This window comes from the organism of the source record quoted next, unplaced genomic scaffold, assembly GCF_019419815.1.
Source record: "Pyrus x bretschneideri cultivar Hongxiangsu unplaced genomic scaffold, Pyrus_bretschneideri_v1 Contig77, whole genome shotgun sequence".
In the NCBI taxonomy this organism is placed as follows: domain Eukaryota; kingdom Viridiplantae; phylum Streptophyta; class Magnoliopsida; order Rosales; family Rosaceae; genus Pyrus; species Pyrus x bretschneideri.
This window is the reverse complement of record NW_025999817.1, coordinates 1,770,512-1,788,565: the sequence shown is the minus strand read 5'-3', so window position 1 is coordinate 1,788,565 and position 18,054 is coordinate 1,770,512. Positions and strand designations below refer to the sequence as shown.

General features: G+C 36.5%; 2 protein-coding genes across 2 annotated transcripts; both read right to left on the bottom strand.

Annotated features, from left to right (window-relative positions):
• Positions 1-5,027: 5,027 nt before the first annotated feature.
• On the bottom strand, positions 5,028-8,046 carry LOC125472939 (adenylosuccinate synthetase 2, chloroplastic-like). Its single transcript, XM_048575074.1, has 5 exons — positions 7,855-8,046; positions 6,890-7,204; positions 6,128-6,820; positions 5,580-5,891; positions 5,028-5,454 (listed from the first exon to the last, which is right to left on the bottom strand). Exons 2-5 carry the CDS (start codon positions 7,193-7,195, stop codon positions 5,284-5,286), a joined length of 1,482 nt encoding a protein of 493 aa, XP_048431031.1. The 5' UTR covers positions 7,196-7,204; positions 7,855-8,046; the 3' UTR covers positions 5,028-5,283.
• Positions 8,047-11,161: 3,115 nt separating this feature from the next.
• LOC125472922 (LL-diaminopimelate aminotransferase, chloroplastic-like) lies at positions 11,162-16,193 on the bottom strand. The gene is made up of 9 exons (XM_048575011.1): positions 16,033-16,193; positions 15,853-15,920; positions 15,549-15,665; positions 12,964-13,026; positions 12,736-12,840; positions 12,588-12,638; positions 12,157-12,477; positions 11,726-11,932; positions 11,162-11,617 (listed from the first exon to the last, which is right to left on the bottom strand). Exons 1-9 carry the CDS (start codon positions 16,073-16,075, stop codon positions 11,321-11,323), a joined length of 1,272 nt encoding a protein of 423 aa, XP_048430968.1. The 5' UTR covers positions 16,076-16,193; the 3' UTR covers positions 11,162-11,320.
• Positions 16,194-18,054: the final 1,861 nt, after the last annotated feature.

Genomic DNA, 18,054 nt, shown 5'->3' with positions numbered 1-18,054 from the left:
AACCAGCACTGACAGTCATCCCGGAACAGTCATTATCAAACATTAGTCCATCCTCATCCCTCAAAGAAACAGTCAAATCTTCTAAATCATTAGGCTCAAATAAGAATAAAATCACTCAACTCAAAGATTTAGCACAACAATTACTTGCAGAAGCAGCGATGCTCCACACTAAAGAAGAAGAAGAAGAAGTTTCACACTCTGAATCTTCATATGCATCCTCACAGCAACCAGCAAAGTCAACGAGTCAAAAAAACACAGTCAACTAAGTGGGTCGATTACCAGGATCCACTTACATAAATTCATGTGAAAACTTCAATCATCATGTCAAGTCACCATGTGAACACTAGAACAATTACCATGTGAAAATTCAGTAATCTTTCCAAACTCACCATGTAAAGTGTTCAGACAATTCGCACCAATAATTCCGACAAAGCATGAAATTATTCAGTCAGCCAGCACGTTCCCACCAATGATTCTGACAAAGTTTGGAGTCATTTAATCATCCATATTCTACAATTAAAGTAGCAATTATTCCAACAAATTTCACTGTTCATCAATAGTGAAAGCAAGTCATCATTCATCAATAGTAAAAGTAAGTCATCCAAGACCTTTTTCCAAGTCTATAAGAAGTGGACTCCGAAAGAAGATAAAACTAATAATAATAATAAATAATAAATAAATAAAATAAAAAGGAGTTTGGAATTTCCACAATTTCTCAGTAAAAACTTTCTTTGAGTTCACACTGTACCCAAAGAAATCAAAATTGTAAACACTTTTAATTTTCAAATGTCAAGGATGCCTGCATGTACCAATATCCTTTTCATCAGTCATTTTCTTATTTGTTGACTCAATCGTCAATAAATTAATTGTAAGTCCCAGTGTAAGTTTTGCAATAAAACTTATTTTCAATTTATATCTGCATCATTACTTTGAATTCATTATTTTCATTATGAAGAATATTTTCATAACAACTAATTTTGAATGGCATTAAATTCTTACACACGGTCAATTCATCAAGTACCTAAAGTTCAAGGTAAACACAGATCAATCATTTGTACAATTCTTTTTATTCATTTATAACAGCTGGTTTAATGGCATATTTAATCCTGGTTATCCTACACATTAAGTTTCCAATTATTCAATTAACAATTCATTCAATTCTAATCATCATTGCCCTTGGTTCAATTGCCCTCATCATTATTATCATTAGATATTCCGCCTCATTTGGTATCAAAACAATGTTTGTTTTAAAATTGCCCTAGTTATCCTCCATATTACAGTTTATCTTATCTCTCAGTCCTCTAATTTGTTTGTTTAAACTCTCCAACCAAACAGTAAGACGTGGTCCAAACAATAAGTCCCAAGTAGAGGCATGAGTAGGCATATGAGCAGGGAAAGGGTTTAGTGAATACGTGAGGAAGGTGAATGAGTATAAGTTTTCTGTATTTTGTTTGCTTGATTTGTGAATTTCATGAGTGGATTATTTAGATCTAATTCAATGGCTAGCACTAACTCTAGATCCAGTTTAGGTGCTATACCAGATATTGTTAATGAAGAACAAAAACTTGATTTTCAAACTGATGATAGTGTCGACTTTGGAGATTGGAACATCCCCAAGGTTTCAAGTAAAAATATTTACAGAAAATTAAAGGTCGGAGCCTCCAGTTCGTCTGTCACCCAGCAAGAATTAATAAATGACTTAATCAACATCAAGCTAAAATCAATAGAAGCAACCTCTTAGGTTACACATCTGGTTTACCAACCCCCAAACCCAAGATCAGGGTGAACAAACTTCTCCTACAGAATCTGATTTTGACGCAGGTCAAATTCATCATCAACTTTTAGTTCTAAATAAACCTTTCAAACCAGATAGAAAAAAACTCAATGCTGATATTGAAGCTGAAGAGAATATTCCAAGAAGGAATATTTTCAGAAATAAATATACAACAGAAGAAAAATTAGAAATCCATAAAAAATGGAAAGAATTTATGCAAACCCACAGATTTGAAGTACTTTTCTTCGATTATGTTGAAAAGTATTACGAATCTGAAAAGAAATTGGAAGTAATAACTAAAGAAAATTGGCTTAAAGAAGACAAAACTATTGTCTCTTCTAGTCATCCCCCACAAGAAACAATTCTTATCACAACTGCTAATAAGCAAATCCCAGCTACTCCTTTCAAGCTTCCTAAGAAAGATGAGTAAAACCAATCATCGAACAAAACAATTTTACTAACCAGAGTCTCCATACCATTGGAAAACAGTTAGATAAAATTGAAACTAAAATTGACAAAGTTTCTCAGCCAAAATCGTTAATAAGGGAAAAACCCCTGGTTAACTTCCTAGAATCTTCTTCAAAAGCAATAGCTTTAAAAACACTCTCCACGAGTTAGAAAATTGATCAAATGTTAACAGAATTGAAACAAGAAAAGACAGTTCATGTCTTAAAATATCCTTCTAGTCAATCCCAATCAGAATATCTTCATCCTCGTCTGAGTTAGATGATGATTCAGATTTTATTTGAAAAGTTGAACAAGCTTTCCAAAATCTTGAACTCAAAAAGATTACCAACAAAAGAGTCAACCTAACATCCCTTACCAAAAATTGGTATCCCAGGCCAACACCGTTGGATATCCAGTTCGAGGAAAAAAATATCCAAAATCAATTATCAGTCTCTTCTAATAAACTCTATGAATGGAATATAGATAGTTTGTCAGAATAAGAACTCATAAACAAACTTCAACATATCTTTGTGGTTGCTAATAACTATATTACCAATCATAATCTCAGCCAAACACAAGTTGTCAACCTTTTGGTCACTGGATTTACAGGAATGCTCCATTCCTGGTGGGAGAAACATCTCACTGAGCAATCCAGAAATGAAATAAAAAATACTTTTAAAAAAGATGAAGAAGGAATACCAATCTTTGACGAGCAAATTGGACAAGGAGTCCCAGATGCAGTCAATACATTGCTTTTCATAATAATAGAGACATTTCATAGGAATACCTAGTAATGTTACCTCCAGGATACATGATCAACTTAGCAATTTGAGATGTCCAACTCTAAGTGACTTTAGATGGTACAAAAATGTGTTCATGTCTAGAGTCATGCTCAGAGAAGACAGTAATCAACCTTTTTGGAAAGAAAAATTTATAAACGGATTACCAAACCTTTTTGCACACAAAATCATAAGTGTCTTAGTTAACGAAGAAGGTATTATACTATATCATACCCTTACTTATGGAAATATAATTAAATATTATTCAGAATGAGGGCTTGAAAATGTGTATCGATATGAAATTTTCAAAACAAGTTAATAAAGACAAATCTATTGCTAAGTATGAGCTAGGAACGTTCTGTGAACAATATGGATTACCTCCTATTGCTCCTGCCAACAAGAAGAAAAATCTCAGGTTTATCATAAGTACTCCAACAAGTACTCAGGTAAATCTTATCCCAAATATAATAAATACAAATCCAAAAATAAACATTTTGAAACTAATAAGTTTTACGAAAAACCCAAATCCAACAAGTGGAAGAGGAAACCCTTTGGAAAAATCCACTCTAAAAACACAAAACAAAAAGGAAATTGCTACAAGTGTGGCAAGTATGGCCATTACGCCAATGATTGTCGTGTTAAGAAAACTATCAATCAGTTGAAGATCTCTGAGGAAGAGAAACTTCAGTTAATCCAAGTCTTAGAACTCAGGAACACAGACAATAGTCAATTAGAAGACGATTTGCAATTATCTTCTTCTGATAATAGTTCTTCGACCAACCTTTCGTCTCCCGACATGAAGCTAGGATGTACCGATGCTTGCTGTAATAAAATCTCAGTGCTTAATAAGCAAGAACAAGAAGATCTTTTTATCGAATTAATAAGCAAAGTCGATGACCCTGAATTCAAATCTTTTTATCTTAAGAAACTTAAGAAATTAGTTTCTTCTGATGAATCCGGCACTAGCCAACCCCGGCCAAATCCAAAAATCTCTCTTAGCACAACCTTGGAAAGGTTTAATAAGACTAAGAAAGAAATCACAATCAAAGATCTCCAACATGAAGTTAATAAAATAGTTCTTCGACCAACCTTTCATCTCCCGACATCAAGCTAGGATGTAAGCCTTCTCTGGCTACTGCTATTGCCTAACATTCACTCATGCAGGTTTTATCATATGGACGGCTTCCACAAGTTATGCAACAGTCGACTTTCGTAAATTATGGTTTAGGTGACAGTCCATGTTCGTAAATTATGCGAAGATGTTAGTCCACGTTTCTAAATTTTGTGAAGATGTCAGTTTACGCTCGTAAATTATGCGAAGATGCATCAGTGTGAAGATGTCAGAGCATTCGTAAGTCATGCAAAGACGTTAGTTAGCTTTAGGGTGCAAATTACTCAAGAAGTGTTGTTCGTAAGTTATGCGAACCGTGTAAATTATGCAAAGGTTATGCCAGAGTGTGAGTAGGCTTTCATATGCAAAGAATGTCATTGTGCAAAAGAGTACTTTCACGAATTACACGAAGAAAGCTAGTAGAGCATTCGTAAGTTAGGCGAACGAAATGGAGGCTTTGCTAAATTTACCTTCAGTAAATTTGGCCTTAGAAAAGTGACTTCCACAAATTTGGCCTTAGCAAGTGCTTAAAGTTTTAGCTTGCCTTAGAGAATATAATTTCATGGCCACATGCGATTGAAAAACTCAATCTTCCCCTATTTTTCCTTAGAGAATATAACTGACTTGAGCGTCGGAGCATATCTAGCAAGTACCCCACCTAGACAAGGCTTTGGAGAAAGACCATTCATGGACGCCCCTTAATTTGACGAACTTGAGGATTGCAGTCAATGAATCTGTGGAGGTATTTCCTTGTGTAGGAAATTTCGCTCCAAAAGATGCAGGGGTGAATGCTTTTAACCAATTGCGCGAAAAGCCCTTTGCCCCGGTGTCAAGCATAGCAAAAACAAGCCTGCTGCTCCCGCTCTCCCGGAGGGTCACTGTTGAAAATCTGAGTAGATAACAAGAGCTAACAGACTTCGAAACATGAACAAGCAATGCAACTGAAACAAAAAATCCCCCAACGGTTAAACACGACATAGATTTCGCGTGGCCTCGGGTGGATATGGTGTTACATCAAGCTCATAACCTTGAAAAACTAGTTCTAATCTGGAAAGTAAAATTGAAAATTTCCCAACATAGAAGGGAATGAATTCCTCCGAGACTTGAAGCTTCATATTACTTCTTGTGATGGTCTGAAAATCATCTGGAATCTCAAGGAAATATTGTGAAGATTATTTGTAAATGAGTGCATCACGCCCAGGGCCGACGCCAATGTAATGGACGGGTACACCAACCAGTTCTTCTATCCTTTCCACGTACTGACGTGCAGCCTTTGGAAGGTCAGAGTAGTTTCTGACAGAAGAAATATCCGTATTCCATCCAGGCAATACTTCGTATTCCACCTGAACATAGAAAAGCAGTAAAACCAACAAGATTAAACATGAACATTAGATATCAAAATATAAGTAGGCGACGAAAATTCAGTAAAAAGGTAACATCTAAATAGAGGGGAGAGGTGACGACATGCCTTTAGTTGCTCAAGATCACGAAGGTCTGCAGGGAACGATTTGATCTGGGTACCATCAATCTGTTTGTAGGCAACACCCAACTGAATTTCGGGAAGATCAGACAAAACATCAAGTTTGGTGAGATTGAGAGAAGAAAAGCCATTAATCTGACAGCAATACTTCAGTGCTGCTATATCAAGCCAACCACAACGACGAGGGCGGCCAGTGGTTGTGCCAAACTCCTGACCAGCAAACCTAAGGAGGTCACCCCCGTGACCCAAGATTTCTGTGGGAAAAGGACCGGAACCAACTCTTGTAGTGTACGCTTTCACCTGCAGAGACAAAATTCAAGTTAGCAACATTACAACACCACCTTAATTGGCCTTTGTACAATTCCATTAGTGAAGCAAAATGTATAGGCAAGAAGAAAATAACTAGAAACAATAATTTAAAAGACCTATATACTGTAACCCGAAAAAATAAAACTATATTCAGGCCAAGGGTGACAACGACTACACCAGTCAAATGAAAATGAAATTCTGCAACTACAAGAGTAACACCTACTTACCACTCCAACCAGATCACCTAAAATTCTGGGAGCAATTCCGAGACCAGTGCAAATCCCACCGGCTGACGGGCTAGAGGATGTTACAAAGGGGTAAGTTCCAAAGTCAATATCCAACATTGTTGCTTGACCCCCTTCGACCAAAATCTTTTTCTTCTCAGAGATGGCTTCATTCACAACAAGCACAGTATCAGCAATGAAGGGTTCCAATCTCTCAGCAAATCTCTTGTACTTTTCAACCTCTTCTTTGAGCACATGGGGGCCATACTCAAAACCTCGGAATCTTGATGCAACATCTGATAATAGAAGATCTAGCTTCTGAGGAAAAGTATCCATGTGCCTCAAGTCACTCACTCGAATTCCATTTCGGATAACCTTGTTAGAGTAACAAGGTCCAATACCTCTCTTGGTAGTGCCAATGAAAGATTTAGCAAGCTCAGATTCTCGAAGTCCATCCACTACTTGGTGAAAATCAAATAACAGGTGAGCACGATCAGAGACCAATATCCTTCCCTTGCAGGAGACTCCATTAGATTGAAGGCCATCAATCTCTTTAAAGAGCCCTGGAAGATGCACCACAACTCCGTTCCCAATAACACAAAGAGTTTCTTCATTAAGAATACCCGAGGGAACAAGGTGAAGTGCAAACTTCTTTCCCTCTGCATTGTAAATGGTGTGTCCGGCATTAGCTCCACCCTGAGAAGATAATAAAACTCATGAGAAAACAGCAAAATGTGGCTACACCAGTGCGAGATTTTATGTTACCTGACAACGAGCAACGATGTCAAAGTGCTGGGCCAAGATGTCGACAAGTTTTCCTTTACCTTCATCACCCCATTGGCAGCCCAACACCCCGGAGACCTGGGTCAGTGACTCAATTCGATTAATCCCCTGGTTGGGGGACCCGTCAACACTTAGAGGCGATGGGGTGGCAATTGAGGGCTTCACCGAGCATACGACGGCATTTTTCGGGCGCTGGAGGAGAATCGGCCTGTGGTGATGGGGCCCAAAGGAGCGGGGGCTGGCGAGTGGACTGGAGTCCAGGGCTCTCAAAGAAGAGAGGTTGTTCATGGTGAACCCTGAAGTGAAAAAAAAAATGTTTAATTAAAGAGACTCATCTCAGCTGTAATTTATAACCTGCCCCTTTCAGTTTAAACTTTAAAGGATGACTTTCTTTAATCCTTGTTCTTGTCAATCAGTGACGAGTAATAACACATACAGACAGACATTAAAGTTGAAACCTTTTCCAAGCAGATGCTAAAAATACAAAAAATGTTAAGCTTAAAGACCTCGATATCCAGCTTCGGATAGTTAGCAAGTATCTGCAAAACCTTCCCTTATATGCTACAAATTCGGACCTTAGCTTAGGAGCAATGGAATTTGATTAGAATTATTCAGACTACAACAATACCCGCTAACACATCCGAAATTCTTTAAGCCGCGCGATATTGCTCAATATATCATGGAGTATTAATCAATCAGATAACCACAATCAAGACAACAAAAATAAAAACAAAAGCAAAAATTCCATGCTGAAATTAGTAGAGAAATTTCATTTCTGCTGTAACGAAATTGACATTAGAATCAAGCAACCAAGTTAACAAATACGAATATATAATGAATCTGTGAAATCAAATAGTTAAACCCTAAAAAGCACCACTGCAAATAGCATAAGAAAATCGAAATTAACCCTAAGGAAATTGGGAGAGAAGAATCTGAAAAGGGAATACCTTTTGGCCCTTTGAATTACTGAAAGAAAACCCAACAGAGGAAAAGCCTCCAACTCCAAGACTGTTCTGGGATTTTAGAGAGAGAGAGAGAGAGAATCAGAAGAAATAAAGCAAGACAAGCTAAAGGAGGAAGAAGCAGCAACCAAAGAGAAGCAGAGGAAGAAGAGGGGGAAAACAAGAGGCGGGCTTGGCAGTGGAGAATAATTTTTCGTATCCCTGGGACTCCAGGTCAGCGTCAACCACAACCACTCAAAATATAGCACGTGGAAATTGTATTTTCAAATTAAATTAAAACTCAAGGGTTTGTCTCAAAATCACAAAAGTTTGTCTTGTATAGCGTCCAACCGAAATAGCTAAACATAGTTTATTTCAGAATTATAACTCTGTAAAAAATTATTTTTATATGATCAGTGTTAGGTCATATTCATATACAATATCTAACTAGATGGGCTAAACACAGTTCTCTCGATAATTTATTAGTTTTAAATTTATATTTTAAATTTATTGATTAATAATTAAACTTCCGTTAGATATTTTCAAATTTAGCCGTTGAGTTTGAATCAATTATTATAACTAAGGAGTTGTGCCCCAAAAAGGGGCCAAGAGGAGGGCTACATTTGGCCAAATAATAGTCTGGTACGTTTTATAGAATTATAGCCCAATCATCAATTGGAGAGGATTTTTTTTTTGAGAAATCAGGTCATTTTTTGGCTTTTGGACATTTAGCTCTTTCCATTGGAGATGGTCTTAGTAAGAGTTGGTTTGAGATTGTGGTTTTTGTTTTAGTATTACCGGTCCGTAGTATTGAATGACAAGATTGTGGTATTTTAAAAAAAAAAAAGAAAACATTTTTATTAAAAAATTTGGAACATCAAACTTGTTTAGTAAAACAAAAAAAAAGCTCTTTAAAAAATAAAAAAAATAAAACTGTTGTCATTGATAGTAGAAAAGTAGAAGTAAGGTCTTTCGCAAAGCATGGTAATCAGTGTCTAATTAATGAATTTTCAAATAACAAGTATACTCCCATATATTTTACAAAATTACAATCATTGTTCCTACATTATTCTTATCAACAATTATTTATCACATTAAACACATTTTTAGTCATTTAACATATTCACATCAATTTATATAAAAATTTACCAAATACCTAGACACTCTCTTTCTTTTTTTTTTCTTTTTTTTAAAGCACTTTTATCAAAAAAAAAAAATATTTACAAAACACTCAATAACTTTATTTTACAACTACTTATTCTCACAGCACAGCAAAATAAGTATTTTTAAAAAGCAAATTAATGCCAAACTAGGGGTTAATTACACTAACACCCCCTAAGGTTTATCATGTTTTCACAAAACACCCTCACATTTGAAACATAACACTAATACCCCTTGAGGTTCTAGTTTACTTTCACATAACCCCTTTAAGGTTGACATCACCTTAAAATATTTTCTAATATTTTCATGAAGGCAAATTTGCCCTCATTTTTAATTACTTTAAAAAATAAATAAATAACCTTTTTAAGAATCAACGTAGGGTTTAGGGCCTCCCCTCCGCATTCGCCACAACATAATGAAAATTCTTATCATGCTTCACCTCCTCTCTAGCCATCCTCACAAGAAGTTACTCCTTCATCTCGGTTTTTCGATCAATTAGCCTCTCCACAAGCTTGGCCTCACTCTCCGTCATAAAAAAAATATGAAAACCGTCAAATTCCCAAGCATCTTCCTCACAAAATGCAAGTTGTTGTTGGAAACCTTGAACTTTTTTATGCCAAATTCTGGAGAAGATCCGAGTCCATGGTAGAGGAAGAAAGATAACAATATTTCTTTAATTTTCTTTTTATTCTTTTTTATTGTTTAATGTAAGATTTTAATTTGAATTTTTATTCTATTTATTCAAAGGGTTTTTCATTTTTTTTAAATATAATTAATAACGAGGGCAAATTTGCCCTGAAGGGGTTATGTGAGTGTAAACTAAAACTTCAAAGAATGTTAGTGTTATATTTCAACCGTAAAGGAGTTTTACCCGCCAAACTAGCCATAAATTACGGGACTCATATAGTATGTAAAAAGTATGTGGGTTTATTTTATCAAGTGTCAATTTTCCTATGATAATACAATGAGAGAGGCCCATTACAAAAATTTTAAATTAAATTTTCATTTATTTAGTAATATGTAAAAATGCACATTTTATTTTATTTTTTTTATTATAAGTGATTAAAAAAATGTTGAACTCGGAATGTAATGGGTTGAAAACCACTACGATAATCCACAACATTGTTGAACTCGGAATGTAATGGGTTGAAAACCACTAGGATAATCCACAACATGTGTAACAATGCGTATCAGTGTATATTTTTTTCCAATGATAAATTGTGTATAAAAATTTCGTGTGTACATATGTATTGTACAATACGCTTATAATATGTTTTATTTATTTGCTAGAAGACTAAACCCACAACCGTATGCTTTTTAAGACTAACTACGGTTCACATCAAGTTTGTAATGATTTAAAAATAAAAAAAATAAAAAAAGATATATAAAGTTTTAATGCAAGGCATTGAAATTATATTAATTTGTATCTTCGGTCTTGATTGATTATATAATTATTTATTAAAATTGATGACATAATGAGTATGAGAAAAACCTCATCAATTTAATGGGAATTAGACATTCAAACAGACAAAAAATATAAATTGACATAATTTCAAAACAATTACAAATAACTTGACAATGTGTTTTCTAGAAGCTAAAAAATGGTATCTGACCAATTTCAAGAACGGGGTTCATTTATATTCCTCGTATAGTAGATGCTATCACATATCCTGAGCAATTTCGTATTGTCTTTTGAGGTGCGTGGGTGCAGATCGAGCGTTTTCGCTAGTAGGCATTACAGAGCACGGCGACACTTGGTATAGTATACTTCCAAGAACAAATTCACTTCCCTCAAGCACATCATCATCAGAAGAAGAAGAAAAAAAAAAAAAAAAAAAAAAGGATCATTTGATGTTTTTGCAAAGAAACTAAGTTGTAAATGCTTCTTACTCTCCTGTTTGAGGTGACGAGTAGGGTGCAATTCTCAGCTAGCTTCCTCCTTCGGGGACGGAATGGGTGGAATGAATAATCGTTGTTCGCCACCAATTGTACCGGTTTTAAAGAAGATAACTGTTAGCATAGACACATCTATCTTGATTCCACTAATTAGAAGTTAATAGTTGTGTTAATTGATGGTTAACGAAAATAAAAATTCATTTTTTCACTCTCTATAGCTAGAATAATTATGGAAACGAATTTAAAGATTTCTGCAGCAGCTGAAAAATGCTTTGCATTCCTAAGATACAGAATCCACAAATCAATAGGAAATGGAACTTAAGTTTGCTACTCACATACATGAGATTTTCACCTCATACGGCTCCTCGTTCAACATTGAACATAAACGGAGGCAAGTCTCGATTTTATATTCGGATCAAATATTGTATAATTGCTTGAATCTTTCGCAAGCTTCTAATACATTTTTCCGGTGACCAAACGCGCTAACCCTGACGAAACCTTCACCCCCAGGTCCGAAACCACTTCCAGGCATGGTGACCACGTGAGTCTTCTCAAGAATCTCACTGAACACATCCCATGAGCTTCGGCCAGGGAAGTGCACCCACACAAAGGGTGCATTCTTCCCTCCATACACCTTAAAACCAAGAGACTCGAACGTCTCCACAATTATTTCAGCATTTTTCTTGTAGTAACCAATCACCTCGCGCATAGCCTACAAGGAGTTGAAATCAAACTATTGTAAGCACTGCTTGTAAAAACATATGCATGCGGATTTCAACTTCGAAACTTTAGCAACGAATCAAGACACATAAGAACGGACCTTAAGGCCTGTTGGCGAAAGGCAAGCAAGACCGCCAGCTTGGGATATATTGGATGCACCATTGAAGCAAGTACAAACAATGCGGTTGAAGTCCTTGGCAACAGGGAATCCATCTGAAAAGAGCAACTGCTTTGGAACAACAGTCCACCCCAAACGAACTCCTGTGAATCCTGCATACTTACTGAACGATGATGTCTCAATTGCAATCTGCAGTGGCCTCACAGAAACAGAGAACAATGGGGATCACTTATGAAAGGTGCAATGACAGGCTAAGGAAATTTCAGATGTACAATGCACATATGCAAACTATTCCTAGTAGCATTAATCTCTAACAAACAAGTGATCGATATAGCCGGCAGCTGCACATAAATTTTCAATAAAAGAAAGGATCAAGAGCATTGCAAATATGCAAAGTATAGATTGCATATTACCTCTTTAGCTCCAGGGATTTCAAAGATTGACTGTGGATTGTCATCTGACATATACATGGCATATGCCGAATCGTATACTATGATTGACCCGTTCTCCTTAGCAAACTGTACAAGTTGAGTCAGTTGCTCCCTTGTTGCAGCAGAACCAGTAGGGTTGTTTGGAGAGCAAAAAAATATGATATCTGTTCGAGAAACAGCGCATAAATCAGGAAAGAAACCATTCTCAGGAGTACACCTCATGTACTCGATATTTCTGAACTTTTCAACATCTTTCTGATACTGTCCAGTCTGGCCCATGATAACACTCAAGTCTACATAAGCCTGCAGAAAAGAAAAGAAACTTCTACTTAATTTAAAGCGGTATCTGAACAGTTCGCATTGAGTTAACTGAACAAGATAAACAGGCAACTAAGACTGAAAACAAAAACTACCGGATAAGATGGATCTTGCACTGCCATTGTAACATTAGACCCAAAAACAACCTACAACAGAGTACTACAAGTATGGTCATACTTATCAAACGATGAACACGAAAATTTTGAGAAAAAATAAATCACTATAAATAAAAAGTAAAATAACCTGAAGGCGGGATATGTCACATTTTGCACCGTCAGAAACAAAGATGTCATCTTCCACGATGCCAAGGTTGTCATAAAATGTTGAGGCAATTGAAGCTCTTAGCAGCTGAACAGATTAACAATATGCCTTTAGTCTTCATCATCCCTAATATTATATATGGGAGGATATATTTGCACAGAATAACTTAAAAATCCGTCAACTAGCAAATCTAATGAGAAGCCAAAATACCTTTTCACCTTGTTCAGCTCCATAACCACTGTAACCCTCTAGGGTAGACAAAGCGTGTGCTTTCTGCAAATCAGAAACAATATGGATTTAGAAAGACATATAAAAGCTGACCAACAACCATATGCTACACGACGTCTTTTTTTTTTTTTTCCAAGGTAATTCACATATAATGCATGTTTTAGAATGCGTATAGGATTGGTTTGCCTCAATCAAAAGGTTGGCTTCTTGACTGTCTCAACCAAAAACAAGCTCAGTTTACTCTAACAATGAACTTGGCTTAGTTGGCTAGCAGAACAAAAGCTAAATGAATCGTATAAAAGGTCAAAAATCTATAAAAAAAAATAAAAATAAAAAATAAAAAAATAAAAAAAAATAAAAATAAAAAGATTATCAGTTGAAGTATCATCCCAACTGATGTCCTTCTCAACGGAACAACATAGAAACTCAGTCCGACGAGCTCTGTTTCCAGCCCAACGCTCTTTATTCGCTCGATCACTTCCCAAGTGATTCATCAGCCTTGTCTTACAGTTAGATGTATGTGTTTTCAGTTGATTCTTTACATTTACGATCAATTTAAAGTTTCATTTGTAGATTAATTTGCTTTCATTCTGTAAGTTTGTAAACAGGGCAGTTCAATATAAATTAGTTGGAAACGGCTTTTATTCAAAGGATTAATTATGGATTGTTGGCATTCACTAAGAAATATGCCAAGTCCTTAGCCTACAAGGCATAGAAAAGAAATAAGACTCGGTTAGTATCCCGCTTATGACACAAACTCTAGATTTGAAGTCAAATAACTTGTGGTGCAAGTAATACGTAATAAGTATTCAATTAATTATACAACCGTCAGCTGGCAAGAACATGGACGAGTACTTGCCATTGGTAACTACGTACGTTCCTAGGGACTGGTCATGGATAGATCTTGAAGAAAACCCCAACTATCGATTTTGGTATTAAAATGCTGTTGCACAGTTAGGGCTAGCTAGCGATGTACGTCGAGATTCATCCATGTAAGATAGATATTAATCAATATTAACTGCGACCAACCAAATTTTCCGACAAATTATTGATATATTCTCAACAAAATCATTACAGTAGTGATGCACGCACAAATGCAGTAACATCTTTCTGGATAATGAATCCGTGTTCTCCCCAATATGCATGATGTGCCTGATCAGTATCAACCTAATGTTAGACAACAATGACAGAATTTTATTCTTGACATTCTCATTCTCAAAGGGGTCATCCTGTTTCAAAAGACGAACTCAAAAGCTATTTAAATAGGTAGTCAAAAGCTGTTTCAAAAGCTATTTATAGAAGAACTTTATATTCTAGTCTCTTTTCTTTCTTTTTTTTCATTGATTACACAACTTTTGTTGAATACACGTCTAATTGCACCATGGTTTTTTGTGATAGAACCCAGCACCTGCCGCTGAGATGTGCATGTAGTTAAGTGGGGATAATATCAGTGTGATTAGTAGCTAACTGTTGACCAGATGTTGAAATCTAAATTGTTGTACCATCTTAACCAACCATAACTTGTCGAATCTCTAATTTAGAGATGGCACGGCATATGGTTAATTAGTTGAGATGGTACGGCATATGATCAGTTGTATGTGAAGATAGTATTTATTATCACATCTTCAATAATATTTAACTCATCATGTATATGCAGGAAATTTGGAGATTGTTTAGAGTCAATCTTTATGAAGAAGCCTGTTCATCCGAATGATCAACCACTGTTTGCTCAAGTTGTTAAGTTTGTATCAGACGCTACAAGAATTCTTGATAAACTGGACCACGAGGGCAAAGTCAAATGGGAAAGATGTCATAGCCAGGCGATATAAGCCATGTCAGAATAAACAGGGGCTCTAGCAGCCAACCCCAACAAAGCAACCCGGAAAGGCTATAGACAAGATAAAGCAGTTGGACTCAAGATTTTGTCCAGAAAAAGAGAGCAACTTTCAATTTAGTCTGAAAAAAATAGAAGTAGAGGCAAACCCATGTTTATTAAGTACTTTCAAATTAACGTTCAGGTTGGTTAGGTTGAAGTTAATCTCCCTCAAGAAACAGAGTAAATAGGTAAGTTTTAGATAGAACTAGGAACACGAAAGAAAGTAACATCAACAACCATTTAAGGAGGAAATATTTATTTGTGGTGGTCCGGTTGTGGCAATTTGAAGTAGAGGGATGATTATTTTCTGTTAGCTCCATTCCTTGATCAGCATTTGAATAATTTTACACCATTACAGATATAGTATGCTGTTTCTGTCGCAACCATACATACAATCAACCGAAAAACAACTTTGCTCTTATTAACGGAACAGTGAAAGCAATAGGAGAATTTCAATAATTAAAGAACACCAGAGTGCATGCATTTTATCTAGTTTTTTTTCTAAACAACAAGTTAATCAAACCCTACTCACTCGTTCCACACCCTTGTAACAGTGCCGGGGTTATTGATAAACTATGCGCCAAGGTGATTAAACCAGGATCCATTCAGTTAATCGGGACTTTATAGTTCCCTTCTGTTCTTCCACCAGGCTGGGATACCACAATAATATACAAGTAACAATAAAAGGTACCTTTGCCATTGCAGAGGTTATAACTTCTGGAATGGGCTCAGTGGTGTTACCAGTCCCAAGGCTAATTACTTGTGCATCAGGGTACTTCTGCGAGTGCTCAGCCCTTCTTCTAGCAATCTACGTAACAAAACGATATATATAATCACAAATTAACCCGAAAAACCAATCGAATATTTACTACGACAGTCCAGCCATAAATCCAAAACCACATAAAACCACATTCCCAAGGCATTAACAGTTGTACAGGTAAATCAAATGGGCAATGCCACATTTGAAAGTGAAAGAACATCACAACACCACAAACCTCTGGAAAGAGATAACCAGCTTCAAGTTTCGCTATGTTCGCATTGCGGGACACCTGAGTTTTGTAAGCTTCACATCACAGAAACAAAAAATTTCAATATTTAATTTTGTTCGAAAACAAATTAAATGAATAAATTTGAGAGAGAGAGAGAGAGAGAGAGAGAGAGAGAGAGAGAGAGACCAGTATTCTCCTCTTGTGGAGTGGCGAGGAGGATTGGGAGCATGCTGTTGCCAGTTTAGGAATTTGGAGATCACAAAGCTACAGATCACTAGATAAAAAGAAAAATAAGTGCAATTTTGTTCTCTCTCATATGGACATGCAAAGGAGAAACCAACCACCTTGATAAATGCTTTCCTTTTGGTCATGCTTCAACAATATTACATCAAATGGTGCAATCTTTCTCCCGTCATTATGTTGACGTCTGCAAGTGGTGGATAGGGACTTTATTTCAACCCACTGTGTCCTGAGTTTAATCTTTCTCATCTCCTTGACTCTAAAACTACAAGACTTACGTGACTCGCAGGCCGAGTAATTAGTGAGCTAACTACGTCCATCTGTGGATGGTTGTTGATGCAGATGAAATAATTCGCTACCAAGCTTAGTCGGATGAACGAGATGGATAAGGTGGTGTGGTGATGAAATGCGTTGCTGAATTTTGCATCGAGCAACTTCGGTCGAGGAACACACTCAACCTTGGGTTCTGAAACATGAAGACAAGGTTATGTCTTTGGCTACGAAATTCAATCTTCTACACCCAATTTGGCCGCTTCAACTATATCTGTGAAAATATAACCACGCAGAACATGAATCAAGATGTAGGGACAAAGATACTCAAAAGAAATGAGCATCTTTACGATAAAAGTGGTTCGGCCGTCTGAATGTCAAACCCTGAAATGCACTTGTGAATAACCAATCATACAACACCCCACATCGCTGCAAAATCTAATGAAGCAACCTCCTCCGGCGTATGCAGTAGCTACTAAGATCATGTTGAGCGATGACATTGAACGTCGTTCCATTGATGAATGTTGACGTAAAACCAATTGGTCAAACTGGAAACAAGCAATCCCAGTCGAACTCAATTCGCTTGCAAAACATAAGATGTTTGGACTTGTAGCTCCTACTCCTCTACATGTGAAACCCGTTGGCTACAAGTGGGTTTTCGTTCAGAAGCGTAATGAGAAGAACGAAATTGCGCATTATAAAGTTCGTCTTGTTGCACAAGGCTTCTCACAACGCCCCGGGATTGACTATGACGAAACTTATTCACTCGTTATGGATGTGATTACTTTTCACTACCTTATCAATTTGGTAGTTTCCGAAAAACTGAGTATGCAGCTGATGGACGTAGTAACTGCATATCTCTATAGGGATCTTGATGCAAAAATTTATATGAAAGTTCTCAAAGGACTTACATAGGCTAGAGTAAATATTTCCAAACCCTAGAGCACGATCTTAATTCGGATAAGGCGATCACTCTACGGTTTGAAGCAATCCGGAAGAATGTGGTATAATCGTTTAAGTGAGTATTTGCTAGTCAAGGATCTGTGAACAACGAACTATGCCCTTCTGTGTTCATTAAGAAGTCACATTCCAATTTTACGATTGTTGCAGTATATGTCAATGACATGAATCTCATCGGAACTGAAGGAAAATTTGTGAAAAACATGTTCATTTAAGCAACATCAATAGCATGCAATTAACATATTAAAGGCGGAATCATGCTTGTATGCACTTAAAACAAAACATTTACCCATGAAATTCAAAGCCTAGTAGATAGGTGAATCAAGACTCAACTCAAAAATAAAGTGAGTTGAGAAATCAATACCTTTGTAGATTCCTCTTTGCATAAGCAAAGGCTAATCACCCAAAGAGAGGGTCTTCATTCCTTGCATCTTGGATCCATGGATTTGGATGGATGAAAAGGTTTCTCCAAGTTCCCAAAATTGAGAACCTCTAAGTCTCCACACCAAGGTATATTGAAGAAGAAATGAGTGACCTAGAGGAAGTAAGATTGCTAGATTTTCCCCTCTAGATTGGCCGAATTCTTTGAGAGCAAAGGGAGGTTTGTGTTCTCATCTTTACTCCCTAGAAAACCCTAAGGATGAAATGGCTATAAAGATGTCTTTATACCACCTCACAATGGAGTGGCAAACTTGCAATTAAGCCAAGTTCACTACCCTCCTCTAAATGGCCGGCCTA